Genomic DNA, 18,819 nt, shown 5'->3' with positions numbered 1-18,819 from the left:
AGCATTACATCTCCGGTGTGTGGGTTTTGCTGGTTTTATTCTCACTGTTAAACACATGCATGTGCAAAAGCAGGGAGCAGCCCCGGCCCCATAAACAGATTCCTCACAGCCCCTGCTGAGAGGCGTAAGAGCCGTCTTTCACCTTTTCTCCTGGGCATTCTTGCCCTTAGATGCGTATGAAACTAATCCACATTCCAGTGAGTCTCGACACGGCTTTTCCTGGATTTTGCTAGACCCCTGGAAGCGACTGGAGACATCCAGCAGAGCTGTGAATCACTGCCGAGGCGGGGGGGGGGGGGGGGGGGGGGGGGGGGGGGGCAAGACCCGAGCACTGGGAGAGCTTGCAGTCCCTGGCAGCTGCAGAGAGCACGGCCCCAGTCACAATGCCGGCACGGAAACACATTGCAACACTACCACACTTTGCATTAAAGCCTAACCGCCTCGACTAGCACAGAGTATATTATCTAGCATACTACTCAATACAAATTTTACGTGCTATACACCCGAATCAAGACCTCGGTCCTAGCATTTCAGACACGGCATAAACAGAGTGAGTCTGCCCATGCCACAAAGCAGCAACCTAGTTCTGCAGCAAGTAAAGCTGTCACATCACTGTCACAGGATTACCTGCAATGATCCTTTAACAGAAAATGAGCTTTCATTACCTGGCAATATTTATTTCATCTGCAAGGCATATTGCAGATTAGAACAGGGAAACCTGAAAGCTCGGTGGTGAAAATCAGGCAGAATACTGACAAAAGGGTTAAGGGTTTATGGCAGAAAGGAGGTTTTTTGATCTTTAACTCTTAACCATCAAACATTTGAACTGACCCAGGATGAGTCTTCATATTGCTTTTTAATCAGTTACATCTTAAAGCAATTCGTGCTTCTACCACAGCAGGGGTCCCAAGACATCACAAACTTTGCTGCCCTGTAGCCAGCATCAGCACTTAGGTGAGTGCTCTATTAAACATGCTGTGCTCACCGAGTCTTTGTAATTCTTGTTTTCTACAGCATAGTATTATAGTAATATCAGACCCAGGCAGATTTAAATTTCAGTTTCTGCATACTGTCCCCTCCCTGCCCCACGTACTGCAGGCAAAAGCTTTGGCCCCAGTTCCTTCCTATGGGCTTCTCAAGGTGCATTTCCAGCTAAAAAAGCAAGCGGGAAATTATCCTTATTTCTGCTTGCCATTTCATCCCAAGCCAGACACAGATGGCTAACAGCTTGGGAAGGCTCAGTCCAGCCAGGGGTCCTGGCTGTCACACGCACGTCGATTCAAAGTCTTGAAGCAGCAGCAGTCTCCTCCAGCTGCTGAGCAGCCTCGCTGGAAACCAGAGCAGGGCTTGCTGTTCCCACTGCCAGACCCCAGCAGCTCCTCACAATGGGGCAGAAGTCGGATAAATATCCCAGGGCCTGGTGATGAAGTCTTTAAAACTGCAGTGGTTAGACCATCCGAGTCACCCTGTACTCATCCACACCTGCCCACAAGCCAAGAGATGACCACTGCCCAGGTGACACCATCAAAAAGCTTCAGGATTACAGTTTCCTCCTTGGCAGGGAACCCAATTAAATTATGTTGAAATATAGCTCATTATGAGAAGTGCTCTGCCAATTTAAAGCAATTTGCGGCAGTCAGAGGCCCTCCAACAAAATGAGCCCTGAACTGCGAGTCAAACGACACGCACATTTTTCAGATATTAGTCACGTCAATATTATTTTGAAATAGTAGTGAGTCAAATGAGCATCAGCGTAATTTCCACAGTTACAGAAAAGGGAAAACAAATCTAAATCAAATATACTTTTTTTTTCCCTGCGTAACAGCAACATTGAGCAAGACTTGAAAGCCACCACATGGTTTTTTTTTTTGAAGTAAAAATGAATTCTGCCCAAGTTCCCAAGTTGTATCATTCCCATCTCTCCCTCTGCTTGTCCTGGAACTAAACCAGTATCCAAGAATCCCAACCTATTTTAGCTCGGCCTTTGGGGAGCTACACTGAGTTCCCTGAATCAGTTAACCCCAAAATCAGACATACATTAGCACAGTCATAAGGAACAAAGCAGGAAGCTCCAGGCAGGGACAGGAGGACTGAAGTAGTGCTGATTTAGGTCAGCTTGAGTGGAGTTGCATCCTGTGGGTTCAAGTAAGGCTTTTGCTAAAATTCAGCTAATACAGGTGTGACTTGAGCAAAATACGTGCACTCAGTTCCTTTGCTTCTCAAGTGGGACCAAAAAAAAATTCTTGCCAGCTTTTCTTCTGAAGAGTTCCCTTCGGAAACTTTTGAAGCAACTAAAACTTGTTCTCCACTGCAAATCTAACCCTGTAAGCTGAAACAGTATGACCCTGATATTGTGTGAATTAAAGAAAACCTGAACATGAGAACACCAATACATTAGTAAGAACAGTATTTAAGCTCTGAACAAACTTTGAAAGCTGGGAGTTCCTAACAGTGTCATGCTTATGTGCCAACTCTTTCGTTACCAGTTCACCACCCAAAGCCTCGGCATGACTGGCACAGCAGGGTTACTCAGCTGAAACCCTGAGTATGGTCCCAGGTGAACTCAAACAGCTCTAGCTCAGCTGTATATAAAAAGGGCTAGGGGGAGGTGATTTGGTTTGCAAGTATTTTAAGTTTGTGGCTGCCTTTTTTTTTTACTCTTGTGTTTATAGGCTGCTGTATTTGTTGGCTTCTGTGTATGGGGCACGCTGACTATCAGCTAAAGCTAAAAATAGGAATAATGTAATAGTACTGAAGGTGTGAACAGTGAAAGAATAAAGTTTTGAGCTATCACGCTGCACCCTAGGTTTTTACTCTGAAGACATGTTTTTTTGGGGGGACAACAAACAACAGGAGCTTCTGCACATTTGGAGTTTCAGACAACCAGGTAATAATAATCACTCTTCTGTAGTTAACTATCTAAGACTTTCTCAAGTTATACAGGTGTGGAGAATATGAGATGGGGAAGATTTAGTTAGCAGTATGAAATATAAACTGTGAATTTCTTAGGGAGAAGCTGCAGGCAGTCCTACAAATTGCATCAACAGAACATGAGAAAAAAGGACTCTATGCTAGGGATTAAGAAATTTCTTAACTCATAGTGTATTTTTTTTATATGGGTGGGGGAAATCAACAGCAGCTGCAAACATAGAAAATCTCTTCCATTACAGAGTACACCCAAACACACCAAAGTAACTATCTCAGGGTCCATATGAGAGATGAACTGCATCACTATCATTTTCAGTGAAGTTGGATCGCTTCTTCCAAAGGCAAATACCCCCCATCAAGCAGAAGGATTAACATGTGTTCAGTGGAAAGGGAAAGCCTGCTTAAAGCTGTCCAGATTATTTGGCATCTACGTTGCAGGAGGACTTTGAAGCCAGATAGGTTGAAGTCCCTTAGAGCTACGTGCTGCTGCAAAGTAATGACCAGTCCCTTCCCCACAGAGGTTAGAAGGTGCATTTCTTAAATTTTGGTGACTATAACATGTTGTTCTGTTTAAGTTTGTTCATACCTCAATGCATAAATGAATTCTCTTGTTTCTAACGAGGAAGCAAATTGAAAAGAGCTGCAACTTCATCTTGCTTCAGCCCTATGTTCATGGATGTGTTGGCACAACTCAAAATCCTTGCCTCCAGCAGAGTGACATTCTTTGTGACTCCCCCCCTCAGTCTCTGTATATAGATGAGTCAAACTGCCAAAGCATTTTGAAAACTATCCAGCAGACGGCCCTGAATCATTCCTCCTTCCTCTGTGCAGTAACAGCTTACTGTCCATCCACTTCCATATGGTGATCCCTCCCAGGAATTAAAAATTCTGCTGGCTGACGAGGCCAGAGTGTGTGCATGCGCATGTATACACACAGACACACATTTAATGCTGGAAAGTTGGACCACAGGCTGGAAAACTGAGCCATTTTTATCTATGTATTTTGTAAACAGGACTAAATGGTTGCAAAGGGAGGAGAGGAAGGCTACTCATCTGTAGTAAGCATGTTTTGCTTTTATGTGAGCATATGTCAAAAGTGTCCCCGTTTCAGCCTCCTGAGGGAGGGGGGGGAAGTACAACCAATACTCACAAACACGACTTAAGAGCACTTGGGGTGTGTGTGTGTGTGAAGATGCAGAAAATAAGGTGATTGTTTAAGGGTATGTTAAGGGGATTTAAAAAAACCTGCTAATACTAGTATATGCTTAAGGTAAACTACTTAGTTTATCGGTGTATCTAGTGTATATATACTAGCACAAAAATATGCATGGAGAATTCTGATAGTCTTTTGCCTGGATCTGCATTTTCTTCCTTGTGCTTTCCTGCAGGAACATGTTCAACCACCTCTGCATGTGCTGTCTCTACCAAGAGTTCAACGAGCACTGTGAGTTGCCAAAGGTTGTCAACTGTCTCCTTTCAGTTTCTTATTCCAAGTAACCTGACTGGGAATAGAGCTTATCAGTGAAAGAAATAAAAATGCCTCAACATGTTGTGTTTTTTTTATTAAAAAGAGCAAATAAGCTTTTTGTTACTGTCATCTCCCAATACTGAGATTTCAAACAATCTTTGAGGGGAGTATAATCAAAGTACATAAACAGAGACTACTTGGACACAAGTAAGTATCCTACCAACAGGAGGATAGTTAAACAGTAAGTGGAAGTAAACTGCAAGGCAAAAGATGAAATTTGAAGTGAACATTAAATCTAAGGAACAATTAAAATTTCAATCTTAGCACCATGGAGCTAGCAACAAAAGATGAAGCCCACAAGTGCAAATGACAAAAAAAAGTTTTGTTTTAGAAATCTGTAAAAAGATCTGTTTATTTTTGTACCATCCATCCACGAAAATTGTTTCTCACAAGAAAGTACACTGACTCTGTTATGCAGAGGGCTCCTCTATGTGAGCTCAGTAGGACTATTGATCTCTACCCACTAGCAGTCTCTTCTTCAGCAGAAAGAGTCCAGAAACACATAGTTAGGAGAACTATGGAAATCTGGATCATTAAAGGTCATTTACTTGTATCTCCTTCCAAGCCTATAGCAACATTAACTCTGCCTCTATAGAAACCTGTAGACAGGGCCTCAGCCTAGTTTACTTTTTAAAAATAATCCGGGCTCCAAGTGGGAAAGAGACAGAACCTTATTTCTGTAATGCTGCTAGAAAATTACAACAGCTTGTACTCTTCTCATCTGCTAATGCGTTTAAAAATACAGCAAGGTAATACAGGGGTTTTCTTGAATGACATCGGTCACGCATCTAAAACCAAACTTGCTTTAGTATGACATCTTTGCTACTCTTCGGTTCAGTACTTACATTCCTTAACTTGAAACTTTTAGGGAGTCTTCACACACATTGCAAGTTGAACATTTTTTTTAAAACTGCCACCTCTTCTATATGATCAAGATAAATATTAGATGTAGAAAATACTTCAACAAAATAAGCTTCAGAAGTAATTTTCATAGTCCTTCATTGTACCTATCACAAGGCAGATGTCCTTCAAGGACTGTAGCTTTTATATTGCAGCTGATGTAGGCAAAATAAGCAGAAGTGTAAAGCCCTAATTGGTAGGATCTCTGTACTGATGCTGAGAGGATGAAAAGCTGTTCCTCTAAGCTGTAGCTGGTCAGGAGGCACGTTTGTGCTGAGAAGCAGATGGGAACAGACTCTTTATTATGGTGCTGCCCCTGCCTAGCCCTTTTATCTTTGCCATATTCAAGGGAAACTCACAACCATCCACCAGGTTTGGAACAAGGCTGCACAGGCAGGAGGCATCTTCATGGAGTCACTTCAGGGTCAGGAAAAGAGCACTACTCCTTGATAGACTTTGGTTGACCATTTGTAAACTGTTGCAGTCCACGCCACAGCAGTGGCAACCCCGCCACAACCTGCATGCAGGATTTTGGGCTTGCACTCCCCACTCCAGCTAGCGAACCCAGAAGCATAGTGAAAAGGACATATCGACAACAAGCACAGCAACAATACAATGGAATTTGTCCAAACCTTGCTCTAGTTTTTATTCCATGTGGTACTTAGATTAGGCTCAGCACGAGGAGGCTATTTAAGTTTTGTCTGTTCAGTTCCACAGAAAATCCTCTCTTTGCTCATTAGCAAGCTCTTCATTGTGCAAGAGGCGCAGCAGTTCACAGGGATCTGCTAGAGGCTGTCGTACAAAGAGACTGTTTTCAGGGATTGAAAATACAGTCACCGTTACCTTAACTACACAGCTTTCCTCCTTTCCAGCAAGGAATTGCCTGTGCCTGGCACGCCGGTTAGGGTGCTGGCTCAGCTTACACAGAGCTGCTCGTGTGCTGTTGAGTCCCTGTAAGGCAAGCAACACAAGGTGTACAGCCAGCTGCAGAGGTGTTCACAACCACAGCCCACAAGGCTTTTTGCCTCCTCTGTCTGTCTTGGCATACCAGCGCAGGGAAATTCAAACTGGGGGTGGGAACAGTGAAATGCAAGAGGTAACCAAGAACCTGCAGTTGATTGTAAATTCAGTGGTGGTGGGAGCCCAGGGGGCTTCATGTTATCACTTCAACAAAGACCATAAAAGCCCAGAGAAAAAACAGAAAAGTCATATAAGCAAACCCTGGAGAAAAACAGCCAAAGCCAAGGGGAGGAGTGGGAAGGGAGGGAACGAGCTCCATCAGATTAATTCTAGAGCCAACTGGCACTCACTTGATGGAAATGCTAATTGTCCTACTGACATACACCCACTAGTTATTTCCCCCTGTTCCCTCATCTCCTCTAAATGAAATATAGAGTCTTTTCTTAAAGCACAGGTAACACAAGAACATCCAGGTTTCCACCCTTCCTCTTCCTTTATGTCACACCCCCACTTACAAGAACAGTTAAACTATTTATTGCATGGAAATACTACGTAGCATTACGTAGTGATTTTTAATTTCTGTATTTGGTTAACATTTCAGTCCTTACTCCAAAGAACAGTTTCTGCTCTGTTTGAAATAGGCTGTTACCTCTCATGGTGTACATGACAACTCTTGAATATCTGCATCAAGTCATAGAGTAAAACATGCCTTTGTCTGCAGATGCCTTTTACGCTTGCTGCTTTCACAGGAGCTCTTAGGGGCTAGTTGACATGCAAACACAGGGTAGGTAGCTCCTCAAAAGCAACGCTCTGCTCAACAGAAATGCATACAAGGGATCTATTATAGGGCAAGAAGAGTTTCAACAGCCAGCCTGTAAATAAATCTAACCAGAAGGCCCCAAAGGGATGGCTTAAATACTGCATTTATTTACACGAGCATCCCACACTAGTTCAAAGAAATGACCCATTTGCAATGCTGCCCCATCCCCTGGAGAGCGCTGGTCTTTTAATGAGATACAGGACAGAGTGGCTTAAAGGATTAAGAACTGAAGTCGCTGGGAGTCTGAGGAAGGAAGCAGTCAGTGCTGGATCAGTAGCAAGCTTGAAGACAAAATGCTGTCCTGGGCTGTGAGCGCAGAAGAAAAGCAGCCATGCACGGCTGCAACTTAAAGCTGGAGGTTTTCCTAGGTCCACTTTGACAGCAATAGGACCAGGGTGACAGAACTCTCCACACCAAGAACTGAGTGAGCCTGAAGTGGCGTGGTGCGCAAGCATCCTTCTGAGCCTCCAGGGAAAGAGTTGTTTTATTGACAAGCCTAATCCAATACCTCAGCTCATTCAGTCACTTGCTTAGAAACGATAAAAACCCTGTTAAGGTTGCCCCAAGCCAACACCTTGTCTCATTCAGCTCCTCATGATCAATAGTTGGAGAGAAGTCAGCTATCGACCTGTTTTTTGAGCGAAACTACACCAGAATTATTAATTCACCTACACCACTGCAGCGACTCGGAAGCGGTCTTCTCAATGAACATTTCTCCCTTTCTTTAAAAATACAACTGGAGTCCTCAATAACCTTTCATCCTTCAGAGAAAAGTTTGTGCTAGGAGAAAGGAACAAATGAGACAGTTCTGCAGCTACAATGTTATCTTACCCTTTAGATGTTAGGCTGCCAACACTTTAACAAAATAAGCAAAGCCCAGCAGCACTTCAGCTACTCTCCCTATATGATAGAAAGATAATGGCCAGCTTATCGCTCACAATCTGTGCTTTGCAGCAATAATTAACAGGGAAATCTGCCACTGTAAAACTTACTTCAGATAGCTTTAAAGTTACAAGGCCTGCTCTGTTCAACTACACGTAGATTTGGATGAGTCAAAGCTCTAGATTATAAAAGAAAGGAGATAAAAAAATAAGAAGCCAGAGAAAAAAGTACACACCAATAGTGGAAACTGTTTTGCAATCGCTGGCACAATAAATTAGCCTTTTGGTATTACAGCCCAGTTTCAACAGGTCACAGGACGTTGCACTAGTGCTCGAAGTAGCTAGGCTTGTATGCTCAGAAGACGGAGGAGAAGGAAAGGGGATCTCTTTAAAATAAAGCAGTTTATAGGCATAAACCCTTTTCTCATAGGGTATATTTAAATGTACTTTAATTCTTTAATCAAAGAAGTAAAAAAGCTTGCCTGATAGCCTGAGAAAAGCATATTATTTGGATATCAAAAGGGAGTTAATTCAGCTGCTTCTGTATCTGATTATCCAAATCTTTCCCATGTGCGTTTACACCACACTTAAACTTCCGTATACTGGATGTAGTTTTAAAACCAATGTTGATGAGTAACACGTACTCTTCTAGCTATGTTCCAGCAAGGTGGAAAATGAGAAACTACAGCAACAATAGCCCAAGACAATCTCTGTGGGGATGAGGAAATTCACCTCTGACAGGTGAGATGTGAGTATCTGGAAGTTAAACTATGAGCATCTATAAAATCTGACCACAGCAAGACACACAAAGGCTGTGAAGTCCAGTGGGTCAAGACACTACCCAGGGGAGGAGGTATCCTGTTCTTTAAACCAAAATTAGCAGCAGGCTAATTCTGTTGCCCAGAACGATCACTGTAATAGTTTATTGGAAGGAAGCAGGCCATATGGGAACAAACCCTGAGGTATATGTCAGTTGGCAAGAGGGGTCATGGCCAAGAGCTGAAGTGAATTGTGCCCGTTCCTCTGCCAGAAGATAGGTTGAACTTGGGTTGATTCTTCTGTTCAGCCACTTCAAGGAATTTCATCTAAAGCGCATGCATCACCTACCCAAGGAATAAAAATGTGGCAATTTCTGCCAAAGTTTTTCAAACAGGTCCGTTTTCTGTTATTTCTTAATATGCTAGCACGTGAGAACTTAATTCATGAGTTCCCTAATGTCTGTGTTGGCAAAGGGTTCCTTGCAGTTCCCCCTCCCTCCCCATCATGCTGAGTTTTGGTCATGGTCCTTTGCTGTGGATTCAGAGTTACACAGCCATCAGGCACTGCTGCAAATGCTGCAGCCCCGATGCTTGCTTTCAAAGCAGTGAGGTGCCAGGATGTCCAAGTACACATGACACTAAGGACTATATAAACCTGTGAAGAACATAATGATCTCTGAAAGGAAGTTAAAGAAGAGAAATGTCTGAAGCCCCGGTTCTACCAAGTGTCACTCACTGCTGGGTAGCACACACCCCCCTGTTTTAGAGTCTAAAGCAAGAGTACAGATACAGTGGGTATGCGGAAGAGGCAGGTACAGATTCAGGAATGCTGTAGCATTGTTGACAGCTTGAGGCTTTAAAACACAACACCTAATTTTGCAAGTAGAAAATACTTCTGAGTTATACTCATCTCCCCGCATACACATCTAGGGTTGTTTTGTCCATACCAGCAGCCACCACGAAATAAATAGCCATCTATTAAAAATTGAACGGTTCCACATTCACATGCATGGGGGAGCTCTGTTTGGCAGCACCTACGGGTACTACAGCAGACAAGAAAACATCTTGCAGACTAGGTGTCATCACAGGACTAGTCACTGTGCAGTCCTCAAGTCAAACCATACATCAAAGAATAAAACTGATATCCTAAGGTCATAGCCTCACTTAGGCTTTGCTCCATAAATCTGCAAAAAGGCTATATAATCTTGTAATCTGAGATATGTCAAAGAGATCTTAGTACTGTAAAAATACCAAACCTCCTATTCTATCTGCAGGTCTCAAACACTTAATGTATGTGCTTCTCTCATCCACTCAAAATATTCCTAATTTATGAGATGAACTCCACTTATTCCCAGTCTTTCACTCCAGAGAGAGGAGAAGGAAGAGGATCATTGCACAGGTACAAAAGCATGCCTACAGACTGAACTACTCCCAGTGGTAAGACATGATTTGGTTGGAGGAAAAAATGCAAGCCAAGGGCCATCTGACAATCTGAACCAGACTCTTCCTGGCACTTGTGACTATATTCTGGTATGTGAGAATTCGTCTGGCCCCGTTTTCCTTTTGCTTTCTTAACTTTCCAAAACAAGAAGGGATTAGAGGAAAGGCGTTCACAAGTGGAAATTTCTGCTGGGTGGATAATTCATCCTGTGTTACTTCCAGGGCCAGTTGTAAACTCATGTAACAGAATAAAAATAAATTGAATTTTAAGGTATAGAGGAAGCACTAACCAGTTTTCTGGAACTACATTCCACGCTGTCCCAATTGGCCTTTTCCTGCCCAGAGCTGCAAGTTCCATGAATCTAAGAAAATGCAGAGTGTTTTCTTTTACCTGGACAACACTGTTTCTGACAACTGCTATGCTTTTATGTCCCTTGCAAATCAGTTTTAGAGCTTCCTGCTGATACAGATAGGAAACTTATCTTGCAGCAGCCTGTGTCATGTGTGCAAGGGCTGAGCAGTGCATACCGATATGTGCTCCGACAAGAAGTGAGTGAACCAACCCTTTCCGAAAGTCCAGGAAACACTGGCAGTTTCAGAGGGCTGGCCATGGTTCCTATCTGCATTTCTTCCCACAGACGACTGGGTGACAACTTTATGCTTTCTTCTGACTGTTTTAATTCTACTCCAGCTCTCAGACTTGGAGCAATGAGAAGAGCAAAGGGTATTCTCCACATGTCAAGGCTGACTCAAGATAAAAGACATTTATTTGAAGGAGATACACCCTGCCTCATGCCACTGGGAAGCTTACTGACTTCATGCAAGTACATACGGCAAGCAAGTCTCAGGTGTACTTTTGCTTCCACCCTGCAGGAACAAACTCCCTAGCTTACATGGAAGAGAGAAATGCATCCAGAGTATTTGAATGGGACCTTTCCACTGGAAGCTCTCAAATACCTTTTTAGGCCATGAAATCTCTAGCACCAGGAGCAGGAATGGCTGCAGGCCACATAGCTGAAAACATAAAAACCTGCAGGACCTCTCCACTGTTTACAAAACACAGGATGGTGATGTCCAGCAAAGCATACAAAGTATGTTTTCTGCTTTCCTGCTTTCTCAATTTTCCTGCCAGTATCACATGGAAAAAACCAGTTAAAAATCTGCAGAAGGAAGTCTTCAATGTGCTTCTCTATGTACCCAAAGCCAAGCCAGCGCCTTTTGAAAGAACCTTTAGATTGATTTCTTAGGAAGGAGAAAAAAAAATATTAATTTGTGATTAGAAGGCATAAAGATGTTAAGTCAGATGGAAGCATTCCTGAAAAGCGAAGGGAAAACTAACGGATCAATTCATTCAGCTGCCCTAAAGGGTAAACAGCAAATGAGCACAATCTACAAGCCCTGACTATTATTAACAGCTTGACCAGAAGTCGATGCTTTTTGTAGTTATATTTGTACTTGTGAAATGTGATGAACTAAAAAAATGTTTGATGGACCCTGACACCAAAGCAAAGAGGAAAAAAATGAAGAGGGATGACACTTACATTATTGCTCCCAACGTGAGGTTTGGCTCTCTCAGAGAAGAAACTTGCTAAAGAAAGGTTGTTTCAGGTGGTAATGGACACTCAAAGAAATGGAAACAAGAGCCTTTCTGGGTCTCAAATTCACCCAAAAGGCCTACATCGTAGCACTCAAAAAACTTTGCTTAGCAGCCTGTAAAAACCTCCTTTTCAAAATGATGCGTTACTGAGTCAGGCTTCTGGAGCTGTCAAAACGTCTTAAGAAGAAAACCGAGGCCATTTTTTACGTGGGGAAAGCTCCCTTTTCAGTGCTGGGACCCCATAAGGTGAAGGCTACATATCCCTTCTGTGTGTAGCTGTGAGCCGTAGCATGGGTATTTCTACAGAGAAGATGATTCCCTTTCCCCCTCACTTTTCGTGAGCAGACCTTCTTCTCCTCCCCACCTGTCCCAAAAGCAGACAACAGAACCTTCCTCCACAGCAACACAAGGCTAAACATTCCTCTCTCTTCGGCAGCTTGCAGAACTGCCTCAGCCTGTGAATATTTTTTGCGTTTAAAAAGCTTTTTAAGGTAGTTTAATTGGGGTTTTAGATTCAGGTGGTTGTAAGTAGGAGACTGGGGAGCTTTGACTTGCAGTGGTAGTTAGGGAAGGATTGCCGGCCAGGATAAAGGGCCCTTAGTTGGGAGCTTTGCGTTCCATTCTCCCTTCCAACACAGGCCTCCAGAGACTGCAGGTGGGGTGCCCAACTCAGGAAGGGCACAGGCCCACGGGCTCTTTGGAGGAGACCTGCCTCCAGTAGCTTCCCAGCCATAAAAATTCCATAAAAATTCAGCTCTTAGCTGAGGGCACAATAGATTTTTCCTTTATGCTTTGTTCAGGGTAACAAATAATCCTGATTCACATCAGCAGGGATGATGGCAGGGTGCTCTGAAGGATTAATCGGTTCTGTCTGTAAACAGCCAAAGATTCATCAATCCTCAAGCTGCAAATGGGGGTGGGGAGAACCCAAAACTAAAACCCCTTCTGAAGATCCATCACCCCATTAACTCAGAAAGTATATGCCCCCTCCTGAGGCTTGGCATCTATGTTCCTAGACTTTTCCCTCAAGTGGATCTACTTGAACCGGAGCCAGGCAGCAGTACTGCTGTTCTGATCCCAAGATTGCTATTTTTGATACAGCCGCTTTTAACCATCACTGTCACAAGCAAGCCTCAACTTGCTTTCAGCAGCAGGGCAATGAGCGAAAACCCTTCTCTTCCTCTCTCCTATGGCTCTGCTCTCACTGTTGTGCTAGAAGCAGAAGTTTCACTTTACCCAACCTGTTTAGTTTTGACAAAAAAGGCAGAAGTATTTAATTTCTCTGCTGCTAACACAGACGGTCCAAGCACCTTTGTTAACAGGACTGTGTTATGAATCTGTGAAGCGTGCCTGCAGACAACGTACACACAGCGTTAACTTCATTTAAGATAGGCGCCTATACCATCCTGTATTCTTATATCCTAGGAAATCCATAGAGTCCTACAGCCCTTTTAATCTCATTTTATATACCTTTCTCAGAGAAAAGGTAAAGCTCCTTTACAGGCAAGCAGAATGTGAAAGACAGCCATGTGGCAAATGCTAAGCATAAACAGCTACAATGCCGCGCCATCATAAAATGCCATTAATCATTTACATCAGGAAATGCTACAGTAAGGGTGAACACACACAACCTTATCTGTTCCGTGTGTACACATGCAGGTTACAAGCTTTAGTCAAATTACTTGTGTGCACAACATGCAACAGCTAAATGGGGTTCTGCTCCTTGGCCCTGGGTGCTGACTTCGTACAGCTTCAAAAACCTCTCTCTTCGCTAACTGTGCATGAGTTGTAGCTAAAATTGTTTGGAGCTGCTTTTTCTTCATCTCGGAGCATTTTTATTAGTGCTGGTCTAACGTCTCCTCATAAAAGGCATAAAATCTGTTTCTTGTAGAACATCATTTAATGCATTTCTGTCTTATATAAGGCACTTCTGCCTACCTTTAATTGTATTTTCAATGATCAACTCTTGAACCCTAGAGGGAAAGCTTTCTGGCAGTGCCTGAACACTGTTCAGTTACTTCTTGATCCTCTGTAGGGAGATGCGCAAGCAACTGCAAAAGTTATTCTTCTCAACAGGATTCGAGAGCAACTTTTCTGGAGATGTTTTCTTCCAGTGCTCTCTTTTATCCAGAGCAATTTCAGTTTGGGGTTGGTATTTTTTGTGGATTTTTTTTCTTCTTGTTTTGAGCTCTAAGAGAGGACTTTTCTCCCAAATAACAGAAAACAAGTCATGTCCAGTACCTTGCCATTACAGGTAGGTGTCACATAGCCCTTTTGTGAATTTACCAAGCTTCAAACACAGCCAGTCAGCCTGTTCAGCTAAAGGCTTTACATGGTCCTCGGCACCCTGCTCTGAGATCTACACCAAGGCGCTCCTGAAAAAGGCACAAATGGATGCAGTAAACCCTGTGCACATAAAGTCTTTTTGCCATCTCCTGCAGGATACTTCAGAGATTATTGTCCCCTCTGAGCTGTTTGATCTTTTTTGGGGTGGTCTTGTGGCTGGAGGTACACGTGTGAAGTTTGTTGACAAGGACCAGAGATACATAAGCCTTTTAAGATGGGAAGGAGAGCAAGAGAATTCCAGAAACTTTGCCACCAGCTAAAGGTAGTGATAAAGAAACATCCTAAGACAGTCTCTTTTTTTATCATTACAGGTGAGATGGAGAAGCTGTACAGACAAATCACTGAAACCCAAAGAATTAATCAAAAGGTGAAGTTACACAGTATTGTCACTGTTGGATCTAAGAATCAACACTTCTAAAACACATGAACACCCTGCAGCCTCCATCCTGTTTTGTTTATTTACTGTCAGGTTAGTGAGAGAAAGTGGCTGAACACAGGGTCTGATGCATGGCAGGGCTGGGAGCATTCCCCTTTCCGGCACCAGCAAAGTTCAATCAGCTCAGTGGGGATAGCTGCACCATCAGAACAGCTTGCTGCATGTTTTGACAGGTACATTAACTGACAACCTGATAAATGGAGGAGAATGCACAGCTCTTGGATTTAGTCACAATTTCTACACAGCTTTCCAGAGTGAAGGAAGACCTGACAGCTGGCTGTCGTGTGCAAGGTTAAGTGCAGCATTTTAAAGGCAGCTTGCTCCACTAGCCTGAGCCATCTATACCTTTACAGTGCAGGCAGATCTGCTTGAAACAGGAGAAATGTTCTGTTAAATTGAAGCAAGCAAGTAACAAGCACCCAAGCCTTGATTACAGGCTATGATCAGGAGAACCACAGAATTGGGGGGGGGGGGGGGGGGGTGTGCGGAATATTACAAGAGGCTTAGCATTTAATGCTCTAAAGTAGTAAATCCACAGTAAATCCTCCTGAATCTAAATATGCCTAAGACATATTTTAACTTATTTTTTAAAGTTTTCCCAAATGCCGTCTTACGCTCCCAAACAACTAAGCTCCACCACTACATTTGCTTTCTCAGTATTCTGCAAATCAGGTTACATCCAGTGCCTTGAGTGCCTTTTGGCATCCCAAAAGTTCCTCCCAATAACTAGTAAGCAAGCCATTTATTTGTAGTTATCTCCCCTTTTAAACTTAAGTAACCCAAAAGTGTCCAACGGATTAAAGCAGATCTAGGCAGGTTTTTTTGGCAGTTAAAGAAAGTTTGCTCTAAAGTTAAGCACGTTCCTGACACATAATTTTACCACTTAAAAACAGAATGCCCTCAGAAAGGTTTTAGTAAGAAAAAAGAAATACAACTCCCCATTTGTGCACGCTGACTCTGAACAAAAAAGGAAAGCAGGTGCTGTGATCTACCTAGATGTAAGTTTTTCTTCTCAGTGTTTTAGATTTAAATTAAGACTTACCCAGTGTGGAAATTGATTTTTTGCCAGTGCTGCTTTTCATTTTACTACTGGAGTCCACACACACTTTGGGATCACTTCCTGACTTATTTCTTGTAACACTGGTGTGAAAGCTAAATATTATTGTGCTTAGCAAACTCGGTCAAAAGCCTGTCTCGCTTTTTGCAAAACCAAGGTTGTTAATGAAAAACAACCACAGTCCCCATAGGAAAAAAAATAAAAATCCCAGCTTATCACATGAAATGTGAAATTTAAGTTTTATAAACACCCTCAGAGGGGAAGAAAACAAGTAGAGCCATAACATCACTTACTTCCAGGAGAGAATTCCTACTGCAAATGTGACCGAGCTCCTACAGACCGTGGATGGGAAGAGGAGAGGCACACACAGAAAATACACCCTGACCAGCCATACCTTCGAAGCCATGGAAATAAATGTCCTGTGCTCCCAGGGAAATAAATGTCTGATTACACTGCATCCCTGAGCAGCAGGCTACCAGGATAGGGAAAAACACCCTTTAAAAACGAAAACAAGCTATATCAGTAAAAGTGCACTTTTGCAGATAACTGCTTCTACAGCTGGGACTTCTGCTGGCACAGCTATGTCAGTCACGGGTCACACTTCGTCACAGAGCTTGCAGACAGAGCTGTGCCAGCAGAAGTTTGCCACATAGACCTGGTGGGAAACTCAACAGCAACTAAAACGAATCTGCGAAGTTTGATGTTTTTCGTGCCACTGCCAAACTAAGTTTTTCTAACAGTCTGATGATGGGTAGTCTCACTCCTTTGCCGCTGACACATTAGGATCTTGGCTTCCAAGGAGAGAGGAAACCTAAACTTAGCCGAGGAACGTGGCAAAACCTATCAGCCATTTATATTGTGCTTTATCCTTCAATTAAATACACAAACTAAACTAGAAAGAGCCCCTGTAGGAAGGAAAGATAACATGGAATAAATTAAACTGCTGTACTTAAGCACTCAGAGTAGGCCACCCTCGCTTTTAATAGTAAGAAAAGAACAAAACTGAAAGTGTTTAATGGGATTTGTTTAGCAGACAGCAAAGAACTGCAAAATTCCCACCATTCAGTTAAACTGAACAGTCAAACTGTAATGGGACTTTCATCATCTTCAAGCATCTTTGAAGACAGCGGGCAAGGAGATTTAATGCCTGAGTTGATGTTCAAACATAAGTTCTGTTCAGAATAATCGACACGGTACTGCAGGTCACGTGTATGGAGATGCATATTGTTATTCCAGAGCACAGAACCGCAAGATGTCAGAAGCATGCACTGCCAATCTGCTCTGGAGCAAAATTACAGAACAAAACTGTAAATAACCTCCCAACACCCTCTGTGGGGGAAAAGAAAGCTACAGGCAAGTGCTGTGGTGCCTCCGAACCCGTTTACATTCACTAATGAATCAAGCCGTCCGAAGCAGAGGGCTGTGGAAAGGAGAAAGGCTACGTACAGGAAGTCAGGTCAGGCTGTGGCGCTTGCACACCGTGCAAAGTAAACCTCACACGTAAAGCCCGCCTGCAGCTTTTGTGAGGTATTGCTGGCACGTGGCTGTACCTGAAGAGGGCTGTGTGTCGGAAGAGTGACATTTGGCAGTACAAATTGCGCCACCGCTTCCTATTTTGATAGGGAGAATGCAGAAATAAAATCACTGGCAGTGCTGTGTTTGTAAAGGCCGTGCTCCACCTTCGCCAGAGCCTTCTGGCCCTCCAAACTGGGATACAGCTTCTAGGAATTCCTTGGGTTGTGTCACAGGGAACACTTTGTTGTTAGAAATACTGTACTTTTTTTTTTGTTTAGGGGAAAAAATAAAAAGCACCAGGACAAAAACATCTCAAAGGAGTGGCAGAGCTAAAAATAGACACATTATCATCACTTTCATTATCAGCTATGTCTACACACTCACACACACACACACACACACACACGAAGTACGACTGTGAGCAACATCAGGATGAGGTGTTCTCCCCTCCAGGTTAGTTTCAGGTTGCGAGGGAGCGTGTTTGAGCTTGGCTGAGCAGCAGAGCGTCACGGAGAGGGGACGGCACAGGCATGAATTTCAGTGCAGCAGCCCCCCTTCCCCGGCTTAAACGAGGCTATCTAGAATTCTTATCAGCAGGCCAGCTCATGAGAAGTTGTAACTCCCCAAAGCAAATACTTAGCCCATGCAAAGTTTCAAAAATGGCTTGATAAAGGCCGGTGGCTAAATATTTCAGAAAGTCAGAAAAAACTCGGTGTGGCCACGAACCGGCAGAAAGCAACCGAGCCCTCCGCCATATTTACCAAGAGTACTTAAGTTTAGAAAGCAAGCCCCAAACTGTTACAAAAACTCAAGTGTTTAGGCACGTTATTTTATTCGCAGTCACTGCTGCCTGAGGTTGAAGCCCAGCTTTTATTGCAGGTGACATTCCCGCCATGTGCCTTCTACGGGATGGCTGTGGACCACCGGGAAAAAGTGGGGAGACCCTCGCCTCCCCCAAAACACCCTTCCCTCGCCACAAACACCCTCCCCTCCCCCAAAACACCCTCCCCTCGCCACGAACACCCCCGCCAACCCCACCGCCGGGTCCCCGCGGCGCCGGGCGAAGGTCCCAGGGCGGGATGGCGGCCGGCCCGGCGGGGAGCGGGGCCCAGCTCTCCCCCCACACGGCCCGGCTTTGCCCCGTCGCTGCCGCCCTCAGCCGGGGCTGCGGGGTGAGCCTGGCAGCCCCAGAGCAGCCCGGGGGACGGCTGCCAACGCCGCCGCGGCCCAGCCCCCTGGGACGCCCCCGCCGCCGGGCCCAGCGCCGGGCCGCCCGCGCGCCCCTCACGCCCCGGCCCCCCGCGGGGGTCTTGTCCCCCCCCCGGGCCGCCCCTCGCCGGGGACATGCCCGCAGCCCCCGCTCCCTACCCGCACGCACGGCTCGGCGAGGGCGCGGAGCGGCGGCTGCGAGGCGGCCCAGGCCGCGGCGGCCGCCCCGGGTGCTGGCCCCGGTGCTGGCCCCGGTGCTGGCGGGGCCCGACATGGCGGCGCGGGCCCGCTCCCCCCTCAGCACAGGAGGCCCCGCCGGGCCGCGGCGCTCACCTGCATCCGGCGCGGCAGGGCGGCGGGGCCGGCGGCGGTAGGGCGGCGGGGGCGGCGGCGGCGGGCAGCAACGACATGCAGGCGGCGGCCCGCCGGGGAGCGCGGCCGGGC

The 18,819-nt window shown here is 44.8% G+C and overlaps 1 protein-coding gene across 4 annotated transcripts in view; it reads right to left on the bottom strand.

Moving 5' to 3' along the window:
- The window catches only part of CNOT6L (CCR4-NOT transcription complex subunit 6 like), a 31,266-nt gene extending 12,477 nt beyond the window's left edge, over positions 1-18,789 (bottom strand). Inside the window, exon 1 of one of the 4 annotated variants that reach the window (XM_040585795.1) lies at positions 18,709-18,789. In XM_040585795.1, coding sequence (XP_040441729.1) covers positions 18,709-18,785 — 77 coding nt within the window. In that variant the 5' untranslated portion in view covers positions 18,786-18,789. Of the gene's footprint in view, positions 1-6,199; positions 6,318-15,944; positions 16,021-16,045; positions 16,070-18,708 lie in introns of those variants that run through there. The other 3 variants (XM_040585809.1, XM_040585829.1, XM_040585800.1) reach the window with 3 other exon arrangements.
- Positions 18,790-18,819: the final 30 nt, after the last annotated feature.

This window comes from Falco naumanni, chromosome 1 (genome assembly GCF_017639655.2).
Source record: "Falco naumanni isolate bFalNau1 chromosome 1, bFalNau1.pat, whole genome shotgun sequence".
NCBI lineage: Eukaryota > Metazoa > Chordata > Aves > Falconiformes > Falconidae > Falco > Falco naumanni.
Note: the sequence above shows the minus strand (reverse complement) of the source record. Positions and strands in the feature narration are given on the sequence as shown.